Genomic DNA, 19773 nt, shown 5'->3' with positions numbered 1-19773 from the left:
CCAAGCCCTCCACACCATCCCCTGCCACCCCAGATAACAACTAAAGCATAGAGACACAGATTTTATGGGAAACCTTTAAGAAAAAAGACATAACTTGGTCCTACCACTGAGGGCTTGACTCAGATCCTTGATGTGAGGTGACCTTTGTACCCAGCACAGCCACCCCAGTACCCTGTCCCTGGGCAACTTTCAAAAACTCAGGATCTTCCAGTGTTTTGAACGAAACCTGAGATCACATTTGGAATCGTCAGATCTCAGAGCCTCCCCTTTGGAAACGCTGGGCCAGAGCTTTGCTTCTACGTTGAGGTCTGGTGGTTCCCTGCAGTCAGCGGCGTGCTGAGTGATGTCGGCTTTGAGCAGCCAGATTTTTTCAGATAGACTGTTTCCTCCCGGCTCCCTGCCTTTTCTTAGGTCTACAAGGCCAGCTCCAGAACTGGCTTAGTTAGTCTTGGCAGAGGCCTGTTTAACCCTTTCCTGTAGAGACCTCTGTTTGGGGAGCTGAGCCTTCCTGTCAGGACGCTGGGAATGAAGGCGAGTCCATTGCATACAAAGTGGCCCCACCGGCTTCCGCCCATTTTCTGATAAATTGAGTGTTTCCATCCCCAGGCAGGCAGCGTGCCATGGCAGTGGCCTGTCCTCACCAACAGGATACAACTGAAGGAAATGCGCTGGGGACGGCTTTCCCCGGAGCTCTCCTGTGGGGCTGAAAAGGCCCACGCCGGGCATCTGTGCCATGGGGGGCTGTCCCCACGCAGCACTGGTCCTGGTGACTTCCTGGCAGCTCTCAGTCCAAGCCCCCAAACGTGTCTTTCAGACTCCAATGATTCTATTCTGGAGCTTGGAGGTATTTTGACAAAAGTTCCAGAATTTCTGCTTTCTTGGAACATGAAATGACTCATACATGCACCTCAGGAAGCCTTGTTCTGACTGCAGGCCATCATCACTCCTGAAGCACAGTATTGTGCCCACAACCTCACAGGCTATCATGGGAATTAGATGCGACCTGTCACTGGGTCCTAGCGTCAGGGCTGCAGTTACCCCCCCAGGCTAAGTGTTTGTGCTACATCCCCAGTGTGTGCCCATTGCCTGGTCCATAGTGATGCTCAATAAGTGGTCTGTGGAGTAACTAAGTGAATTAGCTATGTCATAGTTCTGTCGTTTTGTTTTAGGATTCGGAGTAGCAAGTTAGATTTCAGGTTTTTTCAGTTCGGTATTAATGCCCCCTTCTTCCTTCTGCCTGTCCCATATCAGCCTTTATTTGCCAGTCCAGCCCCTTCATTAGTCCCCTTCTGCCACCTTCCTTTTTGATACCAAGTCCCCACCATGAAACTATCTGTGGACTTGAACAGGTTTGGAGTCTGGGGGTCAAAGCACCATAGCTGAAGGTGGATCTCAAACCCTAAACTGGACTGGAGAAAAACTGACCACTGACCAGTTAGAAAGGGGTGTGTGTGTGTGTGATCCATGTCCGAGCACCTGTTGTGAGCAGAGCATGGACTGTGCAGGTGCTGGGGACATGATGGCGGAGAAGACAGTGAGCCCGGCTGGTGTGGCTCAGTGGTTGAGTGTCAACCCATGTACCAAGAGGTCACCGGTTTGATTCAGGTCAGGGCACATGCCCAGGTTGTGGGCCTGATCCCCAGTGAGGGTCATGCAGGAGGCAGCCAATCAATGTTTCTATCTCTTTCTCTCCCTTCCTCTCTCTCTAAAAATAAAGAAAAACTTTTTTTATTTCATTTTTTTTTTTTTTTTTAAGAAGAGAGAGAGCGAAACATCGATGTGAAAGGGACACATCGAGTGGCTGCCACCCACAGGACCCAACCAGGGCCAGGGACAAACTGCAGCCGAGGTACGTGCCCTTAGCAGGAACCGAACCCGGGCCTCTCTGAACCGCAGGCCGACGCTCTAACCGCTGAGCCAAACCGGTCAGGGCAAGAAAAAAAAAGTTTTAAATAAGACAGTGAGGCTGCGTGGGGTAGATGTCCTCATTGACTGGGTAGGGTGGGGTGAAGGAAGGCTTCCTTGAGCCAGGTTCTGAAGTCTGAGTGGGGCTTACTGAGTGGGGACTTGGCAGAATCCAACCGAGCTGCCGGAGGTTGCGGTTTGCCTCGAGTTGGGCCATGGACCTTAGAGCTTGCTTTGTGGGCAGGTTCCAGGAAGGGTTGGTGAAGCGGCTTGGGCTGTGAATTACCCTTTCTTCCCTCTGCTGAGTTCCTCCTCGCAGGTCAGGTGAAGCCTAGGGAGGTTGGAGGGGTGCGGTCAGTCAGAGAGGGGGTCTGCCTCCGAGTTTGGTTTCTCTGACAGCTCAGTGCTCTCTCTCCTCTCCTGTCTTCTCTGTTGGCTTCTTGGGAAGCTGTGAGTTTTGTTTTGTTTTTTTCTTTTGTCTGAGTTGGACTTGAACTAGAGCTAAAATGGTTTTGCCTGGTCTTTTCTCCAGGAACTGCTAGGTAAGGTGCTCTCCGAGGTCAGATGCTTTGTTTTCACCTTCCTAATGAACTGGGGGAAAGCCCTCGGCCTGCCGTGTCTGAGGGCGTGTGCTGGAGTCCACTTCTGTCCAGGTCTCCAGCTGCGGGCCCCGCCTCCACGCTGATGCAGACATCTAGGTGCTGACTAGGTCTCCAGGCTGTTCCTACTTTGCCCGACTCTGAAAGCTACCTGGAGGCCAGAGAGATGGATTCATCCAGTCCAGACAGGTGTCCCTCTGCATGCAGGTCAAGACAGGTGTCGCTGTGTATTTTGAAACCCTGCCTTGGGGAAAAGGAAGAAAAGGAACAGTGGTTTCTTGTTGCCCTTTACTTGTATCCTCCTGACTGCCCCCTTCCTGCCTCCTTAAGGGCACAGTGAGAATCTCCCAGCTGCAGCTTTTGTCAGACCGGTTTCTTGAACTACTGATAGTTTAATAACGTGAACCTTTCATCTGTCTCCTTAGCTCTGTCATTTTAAACACTTTGTCAAATGTTTGTTCTGACAAACATGTTTGTGGCTGGCTTCCAAGATAGCTATCGTGGGCACTTGACTCTTTTTTTGTACTGAATTCCTGGTACGTGACTAGGCCGTGACTAGGAGGAGGGTGTCTCTCTGTGCCTTCATCTTGAGTATGATCCCCTCACCCCACCCACAAGTCCTGTCCTCCCCCTTAGGCCGCTTTCATTGGATGAAACTGACCTCAAAGGACAGTTGTGAGTAAATGGTTCTAAAAAGCGTGTTTGGGATATTTGACGCCTGTCCTCACTGGTCTCGCCAGACACCCTGACTCCTGCCTTGCTGGGCTTTCTTCAGCATTGCTCAATTCCTGGGCCCAGCTCCCCTTGAAAAACGTGATGATGGCGCTTCAGGCCCTTCCTTGTGGGACATAATCAAGCCTTTTCCTTCTTGCGCTCAGGGCAGGGTGTGGGGTTAAGCTGCAGTAGGTTCCAAAAGAACTTAAGTTGTTGGTGTTCTTTTTTTAGGGGCACGTTGGTACAGTGACACGTGCCCAAGAGCTCACCACTCAGGTTGTTCAGGTCAGAGGGCAGAATTACACTCTGAAACACAACAAAGTGTGGCCACTAGGAGACACCGGTTCCCACTGCTTGATTCCCTGGGGCCTTAGGAGCCAGTGACACAAATGGGGAATCCGAACACCCACGGATTCCAAAGTCTTTTCAGGAGAACTTTGTGCAGAATTGTGTGGCTTCTTACCTATGGAGGCTCATTTACACGTTTGGCCTACAAGGTTCTCTTAAGGCAGGACCATCTTCTCATGCTTGGAGTTGGGCCCATGTCCTGGTCGGCCCTTTACTTGGAGTGACTGTGGAGCTGGCTTCCACTGCGGAGAAGCTGGAGTGGGACTTGTTCCTGGGCACACTGGGTTTGGGATTAAGAGGCCATAGCTCCATGAGACTCAGGGTCCACTCTGGGCACGTAACACCCGTGCGTGTGTGTGCGTGAGTGTGTTTACACACACACATGTTGTGAGGGTAAAAAGCAAAGATGAAGACTAGTCAAGTTGGCAAATTGAAACCAACTGTTTTTTATGTTGTTTGTGTAGAATGATTAATTGGGGGAGGATGAGGAGCCAAGCCAAAAAAGGAAAGCCTAAACCGCGTCAGCTAAGCCAGGCCAGCACCTTGTGAAATGCGGGGATTCCCACGCCTCCCATTGCCAGGACAGCAAACCTGCAAGGAGCCACAGGGAGACTCAGGGCCTGCAGCTACCCTGGAGCTTCTGGATCAGCGGGGCCCCTTCGAAGAGACATGTCTGTTTGGTGACTAACTTCCGGTGCCTCTGGGGTAGCCGTGCAGACTTCCAACAGCGATGCCGACGTGGATGTCTTGCCTCCTTCCTCGGCTCTGCTGTGGGGACCAGGAGAGGGGCGGCACCGGGCAGGCTTTGGGAAAGAGGCGCTAGGCAGCCTCTATAGTTACTGGGTCAGTACTCCCTGTGACCAGCCAACTGGCCCAGGGTGGGAGGTAGGATGTGCCCAACTGATGTTTTCCCACAATTAGCACCCAGAAAGCTGTCTCCTAGAGGGAAATTTAAGGGCTTTTACGGGCCCACATTTTTTTACTGTCTTGCTTGTTCACATTTGTTCCTCCAGAGCCCTGGCTACAAAGGGATTGTTGGGCCCTAGAGACGGGCACTGCCCGTGAACCGGCTGGTGGATGACCGCCCGGATTTGGTGTGCAGTCCCCCAGGCACACCTCTCAGCCCGCTGTGCTGCAGTGCAGGCTGCCGCCTCTGCCCACCTGACTGGCAGGGGGCAGGGGGTAGAGGAGCAAGGTTGCTAAGCAGCCTGGCCTGGACATTGTGCCGGTGCAGTGAAGGTCCAGTGAATAGCCGCAGTGTTCGGAAGAATGAGCGGGTTGGTGACTGAGGTCTTCTGCTCTGGTCTCGCGTGGAAGCACCACGTGGGAGGGGTTAGGTGTCCTGCCCAAGCTTCCCTTCCTGACACCTTGCCAGGGTATCGTTTCCTCATGAGCGGAACGGAGCTCTGCAGCCGCCTCGTGTGCCCGTTTGTCCTGAGTTGTTACCACCTTGTCTCCTCCTTCACCCACCAGAGCGAATGGAGATGAGATCTGCAGCTTCCTGGGCGCCCAGCTTTTGACACTTTGATCACCAGCCTGTGGTGGCCCTCGAGGCTTCTGATCTGTGTTCAGGGGTCTAAGTGTCCCCAGAAATGGGGAGACGCGATGTCCTTGGCAATGTACAAATTTGGGACAACAGAAGCGAGGGAAGGCCTCCCTCCCCTGTGCTGGGCTTGTGGCAAGGCTGGGACCCATCCTTCTCCAGGTAGATCTGGTGTAGGCGAAGCGTTGACTCAGCAGTGGAATGCAGAGGAAGTCCAGGAACGCGCCCGCTAGGAAGCTTTGCTCCTGGGTCTCTGTGCACTGCTAGAACAGAGGACGGAGGCAGGTGGACGGAGGGGTTGAGGGGCAGGGGTTTGCATTACGGATCAGTGAGCGCTTTTCTTTGGAGAGAATATAAAGCCAACAGTGAGCCCAGGAGAGCCAGAGAGAAGTGGCCTCCGTGCCCAGGCCTTTCTGGGGCCTGGTTCAGTCCTTCTTATATCAAAGGCCGGCTCCAGACCTGCTCCAGGGTTCCATGGGCTATCCCCTGTGGTAAAAGCTCCCTTTTTTGCTTAAACGAAACGTTAGAAAAAAATCTCTTCTGAGTAGGTAGTCTTTGGTGTTTGGCATTGGTGTTTCATGTTATAAAGTAGCCCCTCTTGCTTGCTCAGTACCAGGTTGGGGCAGGGGTGTTCTGGAGTGACTGGCCGGGGCAGCATCTGGAGTGACTGGCAGGGTCCGGGTGTGGAGATGACAGAAGGCTGGCATTTGTTCTCCTCGGCCTTGGTGGGTATTGGTCCCTGCCGGAGGCCATGGAAGAGAGTGAAGCGAGCAACGAGCATCCCAGCTGCTCTGATGAAGGAAGAAGGGGGGGTCCAGGGGTCCCCCAAGGCCCCAAAGCATCGGCTCACTCCCAGGATGCCTTGCAGTGCCTTCACCTTTTTCCTTCCTTGAGTATCCTGAGTGGTGTCTGCGGAAAGGAACTGAGTTTGGAGCACCAGGCTTACGTCATATTTCTGTTTGTCTTTTGCAGGATAACCCAGAAGTAGAAAAGCGGGATCCACAGGAATTAGTTGGTAAGCACCCAGGGGGAGCCTCAGGGCACATTTCTGAGCCTCCTGGAGCTCACTGGTTTCCAGCCCTGTGGGGCCTGCATGCATGGGGCTCCTCTCTGCTTCTGCCGGGCAGCTGCTCTGCTATGACCCTTGTCTCCTGCTCTCTCTCAGGGCCTTTGGCATTTTCTACGATGTCTGGGTGAGACACCCGGGAACAATTCTTCTTTGAAAATCATAGTCATGGTGTGTTTCATTGGGCTCTGGTCAATTGCCAGTGTTGTCAGGAAGGACTCAGGGCCCCATTTAGCCGGAGCTTGTTCCTCTGTGCCCTGGGCTCGTCCTCTGTCCCTGCACCCCTTCTCCCCCTCTGCTGGCATAGTCATGTGCTCAAGGAGCAGGCATGTGGCCTGTGCTGGCACTCTGCTCTGTCTCGGGAGAACACGCCTCGCGGTCCTGGAATCTGGGACCCTTGGTGACTTGAGGGCAGGGCAGTTACATTTCTGGAAAATGGTATCCCGGTCTGTGTTAAACCCCAGCCTCTTAATCCTTTTACAAGTCCCTCAACTTCTTCAGTGGCCCTGGACTTTGTAGCTGCTCTCCCAAACCCCGGCCAAACCTCACAGAGGGGTTGATCCTGCCTCGCTCTGGCAACTGTGACAGTCTTTCTGCCTGCTTAATCTGCCAAAGCAGGGTTCCTGCTCCCCAGCTGCTAGGTCCCACTCCCTGGGCAGCGTGCAGAGCCCACCCCTGGGGAGCCCACAACTTGGCCTGGAAATGCTGCTTCCTGCGGCCCCTCCACCTGTCCTTTTCCGGGACAGGATCCCTCCACTGGGGTGTAAGGTGGAGACAGACATTCTGCCTTCCCTAACTGGAAGAACTAAAAATTACTCCTGTTTGTCTCCTGAGGAAGGATTGGGTAGGAAGGTGACCACTCTGAGCAGCCCAGACCCTCAGCAGGATTCTGCCTTTATTCCTGAATTTTCTGACGAGTGGAGTGGGAGTCTTTCAAGTTCTATAAAAGTCGGGGTTTTCCTAAAACCTTAGGGTTTGCTCTTTTTTTTTTTATCCTCACCCAAGGACATTTTTGCACTTATCTTTAGATAGGGCGGGAAGGAGAGAGGGGGGAAGAGAGAGAGAAACATCGACGTTAGGGTTTGCTCCCTAGAAAACGGTGCTGTAGGGGTGCTGCAGTCGGCTTTGTGGGCAGAGGAAACGGCGCACGCCCTGCCAGGACACGGGTGGCCTCCCCAAGTGGGACCCCTCTCCCCTCCCACGCCCCCTCATCTTTGCTGCTTACTTCCAGAAAACGGGGGGTCGGAGTGGGGGGGTCGGGTCAGAGAGCAGCCCACCAGGAGCCACACTGTCCTCCAGTTCTGCGTACAGTGCTCATGCCCGGCAGGAGCAGAAAGTGTGGGCACCAGCCAGACCCACCCCGACTTCTGCCGTGACCAGCTTTCACTTTTTCTCTCCTTGCCACTCTTTTTAATCCTCACCTAAGGGTTTTTTTTTCATTGATTTCTCAGAGAAAGAGAGAGAGAAACATCAGTTGATTGCCTCCCACACGACCCCGACGAGGGCCAGGGATCGAACCGCAACCGCAGTACATGCCCTTGACCGGAGTCGAACCTGAGACTGGTCCGCGGGCTGACTCTCTAACCGCTGAGCCAAACCAGCCAGGTCATCTCCTTGACACTTTTTGAAAACAGCTTTATTGAGGTGTCACTTAACACAGAGTAAGATTCGCCGATTTAGAGTGTGCCGTTGGATGAGTTTTACCAGGTAATGTGGTCATGTTAGCCCCCCACAGCTGCAGTGTAGAACATCTCTGTGACTCCACAATGTCCCTCTGCGTCCTCCCCTTGCAGCCAGTCTCCTCCCTCAGCCTCAGACAGGTAGTGATCTTTCTTCACTGTGGTCTTGCTGTTTTTAGAATGTCATATAAATCAGGATTTCTCAACTTTGGCCCTATTGACATTTGGCGCTGGATCATTCTCTGTCGTGGGGGCCTGGCCTGTGCATTGGACAATGTTTTAGCAGCATCATTGGTCTCTACAGACTAGCTGTCTCTAGTTTTGATTAACCGTTACCCTTTTTGGCTGAGGAGGTAGTAGCTGAACACGGTGGCCTGTGCTCCTGGTGCCACGGTTGTTGGCCCCTCTGCCTGAACTTCGCTCCTTTTGTCCAGTCTCTGGATGAAGGACTCTTGGGCTGCTCCCGTCATGTGAGAAACATTTCATCCATGCTGACAGCCCCAGGCTCAGCGGAGCTAATGGCAGCAGAGGAGCTGGCCTCCAGGTCTCCCCAGCACATAGCTGCTTGAGCCCACTCTGCGTCCTCTCCAGGTCCCTGCCCATGCCCCACGGGTGTGCCTGGCAGTGGCACCTGTGTGGTCATCTGTTTGGATTCTTTGTGTCTCTTGTGAACTACAGACACTCCACTGCCCCCTGCCCACAGCCTCACAGTGCCCGCCAGGCATCCCTTCACGCCCATCATTACCTAAGCCCAGCTAGCTAGCTGCTCCTGCTGGTTGATACCTGGCAGCTATGGGTACCGCCCGTTTCCTGACTTGGGCATGCACAGGAGTGAATCACAGCGACCGCAGGCTTCCCAGGTGCTGAGAATGGCTGCCCACCTAGACTGATCCCACAGACCCAGAGCACCACAGACATGGCTGCCCAGACAGTCCTATCCATGGGTCTAAAGTCTTCTACTTCGGGTCACCCTGGGACTTAGGAATGAATCACTAAGTTGCTCCTGAATCCATGGGATACATTTTTATCTCATTTCCTGAATATATCCATTCATTTGCCAGCTACTTCCTAGAAATTCTCTTGTTCTAAGCCAGGAGCTCAGGAGGAACTCTCCCTACCCCTGTCTACTGTGTACCATTTGAGCCCCTGTGTGGTTGGGTTGCTATGGCAACACTGTCACACCCTGTTTTTCCAAAAGGCTTTCCTGGCAAATGCCAAAGGGCATTCTTTGTCTGTGTGTCACGTGCACACATAAACTCTCCACCCCAGGGAAGAGCTTAACCCCCCTGCTATGTGCCCAAAGCCTGCCCAGGCCCTGCTCGCTTTTGTTGCTGATGCTCATGAAATCAGAGGACCAGCTCCCCCCAGCTAATTCCCCCTCCGCTCGCCTCTGCAGCCTGCTTGTATCTTGGGCTTTGAACTACTGTTTCTCCCAGGGCTAGAAGGAAGGAGGAAGTTGGAATGAGATTTGAACTTCAGCCAGATCTGGGTGTCACCCTTGCCTCGAGTCAGGAGACAGGAGGGTGCAGGGCAAAGAGAAGCACGTGGTTCCCTGGTGGAAACTGCTCCAAGGCTGCTGTCTCAGGTCCACAGCAGGGTGTGTCATCCAGGCTCCGTCCTCTTGTCCTTACCCAAGACGGCAGCTCTAGTGCTGAGTTCTTGCGCGCACCCGGTGCGGGTCTGACACACTGAGAGTTGACACAGGGAGCCGTACCCTCAACCATGCTCAGCACTGAGGTCTTTACAGTAACCGTGGAAATCAAAGCCCCTTATCTGCTAAGAAACATGAAGCCAGCTTTGGGAAAGGAGAAGGGGAAGGCTGTGCCAGGCCATCCGCATGCAGTCTGGCAGCACCCGGGCCGGGGCCTGGCACACAGGGGGTACTCGGTAAGTGCTTGCTGGGTGGTGGTGGTGCAGTGTGTTCATTCTTTCTCTTCATCCTGCCCCACCCTGTTCCGCCTGCTCTTTGCTCATTGTATGGTCCTTTTCATGAAAGAATGTTTTAAAGAGCACACACAGAATCTTACAACAACAGTGCATTGTCTGAGTGACCCAGAGCCCGACTCTGCGGTCGCCGGGGCAGCCAGAGGCACAGGCGAAGGAGTAGGTGGAGAGAAAGACACTGGGGTGGGCAGTGGCAGGTCTCCAAGGGAATTGTCCCTTGGGAGTTGTGGTTCTCCACATCAGCATCAGGCCTTTGGTTCCCAAGAATAAGGTGGACCAAAAGAGGGTAGATTGGTTTATTTATTTTTAAAAGACCCTAAGCTAATCTCCAACAGGTAGTTTTTAAAATGGCATTTATGCACAAGGCAGCTTTGAGTGCTTGGAGCCCCCAAGCCCAGCGAGCCCTGCGCCCTGTGTCCTCTATCTCAGGATGAGAAGGGTCGAGCCGAGCAGTGCGGAGTTGCCAGCATCCTGGGAAGCTGGTTCAGGGACGGGCCAGTGGAGGGCTGGAGTTGGCTGGAGCCGGCTCCCACTGTCAGCCAGTGTGCAGTCTCTCCCTGGCCATGGCAGAGTTGACACCACCACAGCTGGCAGATGCTGCAGACTGTGACTGCCACCACCACCACCCCCATTGACCAGCACCCGCGACATACTCGTTTTTCGAAAGTTACTTCTGTGATGTGGTGCATGCATTCATTTTTTACACTTGTGCCTCTATCTGCTGGCTCCTTCTGGACATGTGATCTCAACTCAGATGACACCACCCTCTGAGCGGCTACTCTGAACACTTGCTTCATAGCATTGATCCTTCCTTGAAAGCATTTTAAGTGCTTTTTTTTTTCATTGTCCATATGTAACCCCCACCTCCCTACAGAATTTTTATCTCTGTTCTCTCAACAGCCTCCTTTTCCGAAAGAGTCCGGAACATGTCACCTGATGAAATCAAGATCCCTCCCGAACCCCCTGGCAGATGTTCCAATCACCTACAAGTAAGCAAGAGCTTGACTGCGGAGGCCGGGCAGATGCGGGGCCGGGGCAGGTGTCTGGTTTGGTCTGGCCTGAAGCGGCTTCTGGGAAAGCAGCAGCCCAGGGGAAGGAGCCTGCAGTCCTAGTCACCTCCCTTAGCCCACTCTCAGGAGTCGGCTGGGGTGCCCTCGCTTGCCCTCCGTCAGGTCCTCAGCCTAGGCAGAGAAGATAGCATAGCTTTCCTATGCAACCCCGCTGAGCCAATGGGAATATCTCAGAAGGAGCTTTGCTAAGAAACTGAGGGACCATCACAATGTAAAATAAATCATAGAAATATAAAACACGAGCATTTATTATGCATAAAATTCCTATTCTCATATTCTAAAAATGGCAGCTCACTAGCTTCTTGTCTGTGCAACTTCATACAGACCTGAGCTGAGTTTCTGAACCCCGAGGACTTGGAGCAATGAATGCAGTTACTCCTTGGGAGCAGGCCCTTGGGAGGGGACTGATGGAGATTGAGCCTGTTTAGCCTCTGAAGTAGTTTGTCCTCGCTCTGCAGGTCCCCTGTGAGTGGGACCTTGTGACGAACAATAAGCAGACATCCACAGCTGCCCAGTAGTGGCGGCTGGTCTACCTGCTCTACCTTTGATCCCATAGATTCTACTGGAGCCTCTGGCTGCACCACAGGCCCATGGCACCACCCTACCGATGGGTGACTAATGGGACCTGGGGCTGTGGAATGCAGCGGGCTGGGGCTGGGGCTTCAGGAGCAGTGAAGATTCTCTTTCTGTTCCGGAAGTCTCCTCCCTCTGCTGAGTCGTCAACCCCTGCCTGTTACCCGCCAGCATAGTGTGACCCCCACACCAGGCAACAAGTCACAGCCTGTAAGGACAATCTAGTAGTCTGCCAGGCAGAGACAGCCAGCAGCTCAGCCTCTAAGTTTAGAATGTTTATCGTCCTTAGATCCCCAATGGTAGAAAACATGACACAGCACACCTTTCGGTTCACCTGAGCTGGGGGCACCATCTGATGGCCCAGGAGACAGAAGTCATCTGTAAGAGATAGGTCCGCCTCCACACGCCCAGCCTTCTGTCAGGCCTCCTCCGCTGCCTTTGCCTCGTGTTGAGGTTTGTCCCTCTTGGCTTCTGTCTTGCCTGGTAAATGTATTACAGACCTCTGTCTGACTCGGTGCTTCCTCTGGCCAGCCTCAGCAGAAAGATTGGCCTTTTTTATTTTTTTTTATTTTTTTTTATTTTTTTTTTATCCTCACCTGAGGACATTTTTCCATTTTTTATTCAGACAGAGCAGGAGGGAGAGAGAGGAAGAGAGAGAGAGAAACACCAACGTGAAAGGGACACATCGAGTGGCTGCCACCCGCACGACTCAACCAGGGCTGGGGACAAACTGCAACCAAGGTACGCGCCCTTAGCGGGAACCGAACCCAGGTCTCTCTGGACCGCAGGCTGACGCTCTAACCGCTGAGCCAAACCGGCCAGGGCGAAAGATTGGCCTTCTAACAAAGGGCGTCGATCACCTCTCCTGATGTTCCCAAAGGGCATCCATTGGACTTCCACCCAGCCCTCCTCCTCTCACAAGTGAGAGCTGAGCTCTTGACCCCTGACGGTGTCTCTCGATGAAGTGGTGGGGACCGGCCATCTGTGAGCCTCCCCACCAGGGACATTTAGAAAGTTTGAGACCAAGTCCAAAAAAACTCTACTCCTGCCTTCCTCCAAAAGGACACAGCCTTCCGGGTCTCCCGCTGAGGATTTAACCCTGTGTTAAAATGTAAAACCACCTTCAGCCCCTGCCTGTCACCGCTGGTGCCTGAAACTCCTCTCCAGATGACTCAGGAGCTGACGCACCAGGTGGGGATCTGTCCATGGTCTTCTCCATGGCTTCTCTGCCTTGGCCTTTCTACTACTCACTGTACTAGCCATCCAGACGGAGTCAGGAGGAAGCAAAATGTAAACAGCTGGTCTCGGTTTATCTTGCTCGTGCTCAGCACTGGTCAAGGCTGGGTGGAGAAAGACAATCTGGCTGGAGCAGGGCTTCACTTGGCCCTGTGGATCGCCCGTGTCCATGTGTCCATACAAACACACGTGACCGCAGACTGGGGTTGTGGCAGGTGCAGTGGGGTCATAAGGGCCCTTCTGTTTCTCTCCGCAGGACAAAATCCAGAAGCTTTATGAACGGAAGATGAAAGAGGGGATGGATATGAACTACATTATCCAAAGGAAGAAAGAGTTTCGGAACCCCAGGTGTGTTTCCCATGAGCCGACAAGGTCAGCTGAGTCATTGACGTTGGACTGGGGACTGGGATGCTCCCATGGAAGTGGCAGAGAGAGACCCGGCTAAGATCCCAACTGAGCCCAAAGGCCATCACCTAGACTGCCGTCCCAGCCGGGGTTCATCAGTCAAATCCAGGCTGAGCATAAACCAGTGTCTGGAGTGGGAGCCAGAGGCCTTGCCTGGAATGGGGAGCCTGGCTGGGTTCTCATCCCTGCTCTGTTCCTAAAGCATATGACCTCACAACTGAGGGGTTTCCTCGTCGTACAGTGAGGGGGTGGACTAGACCATTGTGGTTCTTCTCTCAGCTCTAAGAAGTCCCTGATTCTGTGTGTAGGGGACAGGCATTAGGAAGAGAGCTGTGTCTGGGTCTCACTCTGTCCAGTGTCTGAGCAAGGGACACGCCTGGGAGAGTCTGGTGTGATGACAGCAGGGACCTGTCCTGGCCTTTATGTGGGCCTGAATGTGGTAGCCCCAACCCAGCCACAGCTGAAAGTCTGATGTCCAGGTAAGATCCAGAAAAAGCAGCCGTCATCTCGACACCATGCTCGTCCTGGCCCCTGGGCAGCAGGCCATCCCCAGAGAGTGCAGGGCAAGACCGATTGTTCATGTCAGGCCATTGGATGTTCCCTCCCATCAGGGGACTTGCTTAGGACAGGCCAGCTGAGTTTAAAATTTTCTTCTGGCCCTGGCTGGTTTGGCTCAGCAGTTAGAGCGTCGGCCTGCGGTCCAGAGAGACCCGGGTTCGGTTCCCGCTAAGGGCGCATACCTCAGTTGCAGTTTGTCCCCGGCCCTGGTTGGTCGTGCAGGTGGCAGCCACTCGATGTGACCCTTTCACGTCAGTGTTTCTCTCTCCCTCCCACTCTATCTGAACAAAAAATGGAAAATGTCCTTGGGTGAGGATTTAAAAAAAAAAAGATTTCTTCTGAGCCCGGGATCTCTGGATGGTTTTGATCTCTTAAAATCTAGTCCCACGCAGGGCCTAGCTTGCTCAGGGTCTCCTCGTGGTTTTCTTCTTTCAGCATCTATGAAAAGCTGATCCAGTTCTGTGCAATTGATGAGCTCGGCACCAACTACCCAAAGGTACGCCCCGCACAGGGAGGCCGAGGGCCGAGGGCCGAGTGCCCAGGGCCCGTGCTCGCAGCACCGGGTTCAGCCTGGAGCCGCCGAAAGGTCATGTGGCAGCGCCGCTGGCTGACGAGTGCTGTCCGTCTCCGTTGTCTGAGCCCGGTGCTGTGAAGTAGTCCGGTAATGAGACTGCAGCCGCACACCTGCCCCCGGGTCCCCGGTGCTGTGAAGTAGTCCGGTAATGAGACTGCGGCCGCACACCTGCCCCCGGGTCCCCGGTGCTGGGGCCTGAGCGAGGGTGTGCCGTGCCCTATAGAGCACCCTGTGGACAAGCACGTCACTGCTCCATCTTCCTAAGAACGAGGGCCACCCCCTTGGCGAGGCGGGGGTAGCAGCTGAGCACCTGTGCCTGTGAAGGCAGGGGCTCCAGGCCAAGAAGATTCATGGAGAGACTTGGGAAGGGGGACTTGGGACTTGGGTTTTTAAGTTGTTTGTCATCCGATAGCCCTTACTGACTGAAGCTGTGACCTTTTCTTTTTTCAGGATATGTTTGACCCCCATGGCTGGTCTGAGGACTCCTATTATGAGGCATTAGGTAGGTAGTCACCTGTCTGTCCATTTGTCCACCTACCCACCCATCTATCCGTCTGTCCATGCAGTCATTCGGTTACCAGGCAACATATATTTCAGGGTCTCCTCTCTGTTAGACCTTGTCCAAGGAGCTGGTATACAGCCTTGAACAAGGCAGACCCCATCCCTGACTTATGAGGCTTATGATACAGCAAAGAAGACAGAGGATCGAAGGAAGAGTCCCAGCGATGAGTGTGATGGTGGGGGGGGGGGGTGCGAGCAGGGCCGCCTGACCAGGCCAGGGCACTGGGAACTGAGGAGCATGTTCGGGCAGAGTCTTGAAGATGCAGAGAGGCCAGCCCAGCAGATGTAGGTGCTGTCCCAGCAGGGGGACAGTGTTTTCTGAAGGGGCCCATTAGGGGAAGTGGGGAGGAATTTCAAAGGGCCCAAGTCCTCAGGTGGCCCATCTCAAACCAGAAGCCCTTGGACCAGATCCAGCCTGTAGCTGTGTTTTGTTTGGCCCACACAAGTCTTGTCTTTTTTTTTTTATCCTCACCCGAGGATATTTTTCCATTTATCATCATCAGATAGAGTGGGAGAGAGGAAGAGAGAGAAACATTGATGTGCGAGAGACACATCGACTGGTTGCCTCCCGCAGGACCCAACTAGAGCCGGGGACAAACCACAATCAAGATACGTGCCCTTGACCAGAATCAAACATGAGACTCATTGGTCCACGGGCCGACATTCTAACCACCAAGCCAAACCTGCCTGGGCACAAGTCTTATCTTTAATTTGAATTAGTTGTCAATATTCTACCTAAAAATTATAATCCCAGCTTGTCGTGGGCACTGGGAAGATAGTCCATACTGGGCCTCCTGTCTTCCCACATGCAGCAGTCAGCTGGAGCTCAGGGCAGCTGATCTCTCTTCCCAGCACACACACACGCAGATGCGGGCACACACACACGGCACACACGCATGTACACATGCACAGGAGATACACAGCCGCCAGTCCCTGGGCCTTTGAGTTGGAGGCCCTGTGGGCCTGGAGGCTACCTTAGTGTATCGAACAAGACACGGGATGCAGCAAGCACTGGACTAGGGTTCATCGGCCTAAAGTGTGGAAGATATTCCAGGGCTATTTTTGTAACAGTGTCTCTTGTCTTTGTAGCCAAAGCCCAGAAGATTGAAATGGACAAATTGGAAAAGGCCAAAAAGGAGCGAACCAAGGTAAGTGATGGACAGGTGTCTGGTTGGAAAGGGCAGGTGTTTGGAGTTCATGGGTCCTGCTGGCCAAGCCCAGAGGGCTTCCAGACTGCTCCCCCAGCCTTGGTGTGCGTTGTGGACAGAACAGGCCTTGCTGCATTTCCGGGCAATTCCAGCTGGAGGTCGCTTTCCACTTGATTCTGTTTGGTTCCTGGGGGTCTTCTAGTTTGCTGCATTATACTCTCCCATCCCCCTCACAGCTGCAGAGCCCTGGTGCTTTCTCTCTGGGGCCATCAGTGTCCTCCCTGGCCTGAATGGAGGCAAGTGTTTCCTTCTGAGAGCACCCTGGTCTTGGTGGCCTGCCTCAGTGCTTCCCTGTGGGTCCCTGGTCTGATGGCCGGGTGACCCCTCGCATCAGGACCCTTAGCACCACTTCTTCCCAAGCAGCAGGGGTCCTTCGCGAACAGCAGTTTGGCTCTGAGACCAAATGTCCTGTAGGCGCTTTATGACCAGAGTCTCTCAGAGAGAAACTCGGGACAGATGCCCTCCCACCTTGGGTTTGGTGCGACTCCCCTGCCACAGTTGTGGCCTCCAGGACACCCCTCACCCCTCAGGCAGAGGAGCTGTGCTGGGGGGATGTCAGTTTTCTCCTTCTTAGCCCTTGATTGGATTTTCCTTCTCTTTCCATCCCCATTCCAAGCCCCAGGCCTATTGCAGGGATGTGTCCACAGCACCTGGGCACTGGAGCTGTCCTGCCCCTGTGCTGGCGGGCACCCTTTCTCGGGGGCGTGAGGTGGGGCGGCGGGCAGGGGTTCCCCTGGTGGACAGAAACCTGGTGATGCCGGGAGGGTCCAGTGTCTGGGGATGTTTTCTTCAGAGAAGTAAAAATCCCCTCGGCGCCTCTCCAACGCCTCTCCCTCCCCCAGACAGTCACAGCGGAGCTGGTTCTCAATGCCTCCTTTGTGTGGTGCCAAACTCCTGTCCCCCAGGAGCAGGTTGGCAAGGGATGGGACCAACAGCTTTGCCCAGGCCTTACGTCCTCCCTTCTTCCCCTCCAGATTGAGTTTGTGACAGGCACCAAGAAAGGCACCACGACCAGCGCCACAGCCACCACCACCACCACGGCCAGCACAGCTGTTGCAGGTAGAAGGGGCTGGTCTCTTTCCAGCTGCACCACAAGTGGAGCGAGGGTTTCCCTGCCTTGTTCGTGGGAGTAGACCCTATGGGGATTTGGGGATCCCCACGGGGACCTGGATCTCGGCTCCCCGTTGCCATGGTTTTTCTGAGCTGAGTTTCTGAGCCTGCTCTGGAGGCCAGGGTGAGCTCCTGGTTCCCTGGCTGCCCTTGGCTTTCCGTGGCCGGGCCCTTCAGTTTCTGTCCCCTAAGCTCTGGCCTCTGGCCTCTGGAAAGAGGGTGTTGCTGTTGCCGTGTCTTGGCCCTGACTTCTCTCTTGCTTTATTCTCAGATGCCCAAAAGAGAAAGAGCAAGTGGGACTCAGCCATCCCAGTGACAACCATAGCCCAGCCCACCATCCTCACCACCACAGCAACCCTGCCAGCTGTCGTCACAGTGACCACCAGCGCCAGTGGCTCCAAGACCACCGTGATCTCTGCCGTGGGCACCATTGTGAAGAAGGCCAAGCAGTGACCTGAGGGACCAGCGTGGGGCGGCTCGGACATTCTCCTTCCCACTGAGGGGAGGAGCCGCTCCAGACTTGATAAGCCTGCAGCTCAGTGATTGATGGCCTCGGGGAGAGTCCACTTTGTGTATTTCAGGACTGGGACCTGCTTCCCAAAGGCTGTCCTGAGAGGATCCTCTGTGTGGCATTGCTGCCAAAGGAAGGACATTCACAGAGGAGGGGCGCTGTGAAGTGTCCTTGCACCTCGGGGTCAGTGCCCTATTAAAGTGCTGATTCTTACGCCGTGGCATCTCGGTTGCACTGGGCTCTTTTGCAGTCTGCTTTCAGCAAATGCAGAAGCTCAGGTGCCCTCTCCATCTTCAATCGGGATTATCACTCAGGGTGGAGGAGAGGGTGGCCCAGGAAGGGCCGTGGCCATTCCCAGCCTGTGCCGCTTGACATGGGTAGGTGGGGGTCCAAACAGTGGGTGAGGCCTCGTGTCCCTGCTCTCTGCTGTCCTGATCCCCAAACCCAGCCAGTTCTCATACAGGAGCTCAGGCCGCTGCTCCCTTGGGGGCACTTGAGCTTCCCCGACCACTTGGGCACACCCAAACTTTGAAGTCAAGCCAGAAGTTACCAGAAGGGCTGGGGTTGATCCCCACCCACACAGGGAGGGGAGAAGCGTCGGCTCCTGGCCAAGGCTGCCTGCTCCCTTGGTGCCCAGCCAGCAGGCTCAGTGCAGTGGGGGAGATGAATCACCTCCTGCCCTGCTGGGGGCAGCTCATTGTTTACATGAGAGCCGGGCTCCTGGGAGGATCCTGCCTCCGCACCCTTCCTGTGCCTGTTATCTCTGCCCCACAGCAGCGCTGGGCAGCGCCAGTGACCGCCGGGCTAGTCCTGGGGCCAACGCAGTTCCCAGCCGCCGCCAGCCCTACGGGACACGTCTGCCTTCAGCTCTTCAGCACCTCCGCACTCCAGCGGAAGGGCTTCGTGCGAGGAGGAAGCCGGACTGTGAAGAGCCACGCTGAGGTTTAGAAGGCTCTTCCTAAAATTGCATCTGACACTGTTGTGATGAATCTGCCCCTGCCATCCCCAAAATAAAAAGTCATACTCATCCCCTATACTCTCTCTCTCTCTCTCTCTCTCTCTCTCTCTCTCACTCACACACACACACACACACACACACACACGGCTGGAGGACCCTCTCTCTCCTTTGACGAGACTTTGCCACCCCTGACGAGACTTTGCCACCCCTGAGAGAGGAGCTGCTGTCCCCATAGTCCCAAGAGGATCTCTTACGGAGCTTTCTTGTCCTGCAGCTCCCAACGGGCCCCTCAGCCCAAGGGCAGTGTGGAGGCCGTGTTGGACCGGGAGGAGTCGGGTGGACTGCAACTGCCACGAGCACTGGTGGGCCTCAAGAAATCCCAACGGGACCACCACGGGACCACCACGTGACCCTCCAAGCCCACTTTGGGAATATATCCAAAAGAAAAGCAGGGTCTCAAAGTTATATTTGTTCGTGTTCACAATATGCAAGAGGCAGAAACAAACCAGGCTCCACTGAAGGTTCATGGGTGAACAAAGTGGCGCGTACGCACCCCGGAACCGTGCCGAAAGGGAAGGACGTGGAGGCGGCTGCAGTATCCCTGAGCCCTGAGGACGGTGCTCAGTGCAATGACCAGTCACAAAAAGACAAATACTGGACGGTTCCACCCACAGGAAGTATCTTGACTCAAGGAGTAAAAGTCATGAAAATCAGAAATTGAACAGTAGTTATTCGGGCTGGAGGCGGGACATAGATTGCTGTTTAATGAGTATAAAATTGCTGTTTGCAAGGTGAGAAAGTTCTAGAGACCTGTTGCCCAAAAATGTGAATATACTTAATCCTTTTTAACTTTACATTTAAGAATTACCAAGATAGCCTGGCCGGTGTGGCTCAGTGGTTGAGCGTTGACCCATGCACCAAGAAGTCGCCAGTTCGATTCCCGGTCAGGACACGTGCCCAGATTGTGGGCCTGATCCCCAGGGTGGGACATGCAAGAGGCAGCCAGTCAATGTTCTCTCTCATCAATGTTTCTATTTATCCCTTCCTCTCTCTAAAAATCAATAAAAACGTGTTTTTTTTTTAATTACTAAGATAGCAATTTTTACTACAATTTTTAAAATTTGGGTTGTCGCCCTGGCCGGTTTGGCTCAGCGGTTGGCCCGCAGACCAGAGAGGCCCGGGTTCGGTTCCCGCTAAGGGCATGTCCTGGC

The 19773-nt window shown here is 54.2% G+C and overlaps 1 protein-coding gene across 1 annotated transcript in view; it reads left to right on the top strand.

Annotated features, from left to right (window-relative positions):
- Positions 1 to 18616, top strand: part of LOC118633810 (SAP30 binding protein) — a 34017-nt gene extending 15401 nt beyond the window's left edge. Inside the window, exons 4-11 of the mRNA XM_036267844.1 lie at positions 6082 to 6124; positions 10699 to 10787; positions 12934 to 13025; positions 14076 to 14136; positions 14665 to 14716; positions 15865 to 15923; positions 16958 to 17042; positions 17365 to 18616. Coding sequence (XP_036123737.1) covers positions 6082 to 6124; positions 10699 to 10787; positions 12934 to 13025; positions 14076 to 14136; positions 14665 to 14716; positions 15865 to 15923; positions 16958 to 17042; positions 17365 to 17546 — 663 coding nt within the window. The 3' untranslated portion in view covers positions 17547 to 18616. The remainder of the gene's footprint in view (positions 1 to 6081; positions 6125 to 10698; positions 10788 to 12933; positions 13026 to 14075; positions 14137 to 14664; positions 14717 to 15864; positions 15924 to 16957; positions 17043 to 17364) is intronic.
- Positions 18617 to 19773: the final 1157 nt, after the last annotated feature.

The sequence above is a fragment of the Molossus molossus genome, unplaced genomic scaffold (assembly GCF_014108415.1).
Source record: "Molossus molossus isolate mMolMol1 unplaced genomic scaffold, mMolMol1.p scaffold_m16_p_19, whole genome shotgun sequence".
NCBI lineage: Eukaryota > Metazoa > Chordata > Mammalia > Chiroptera > Molossidae > Molossus > Molossus molossus.
This window is presented reverse-complemented; position numbering and strand designations above follow the sequence as displayed.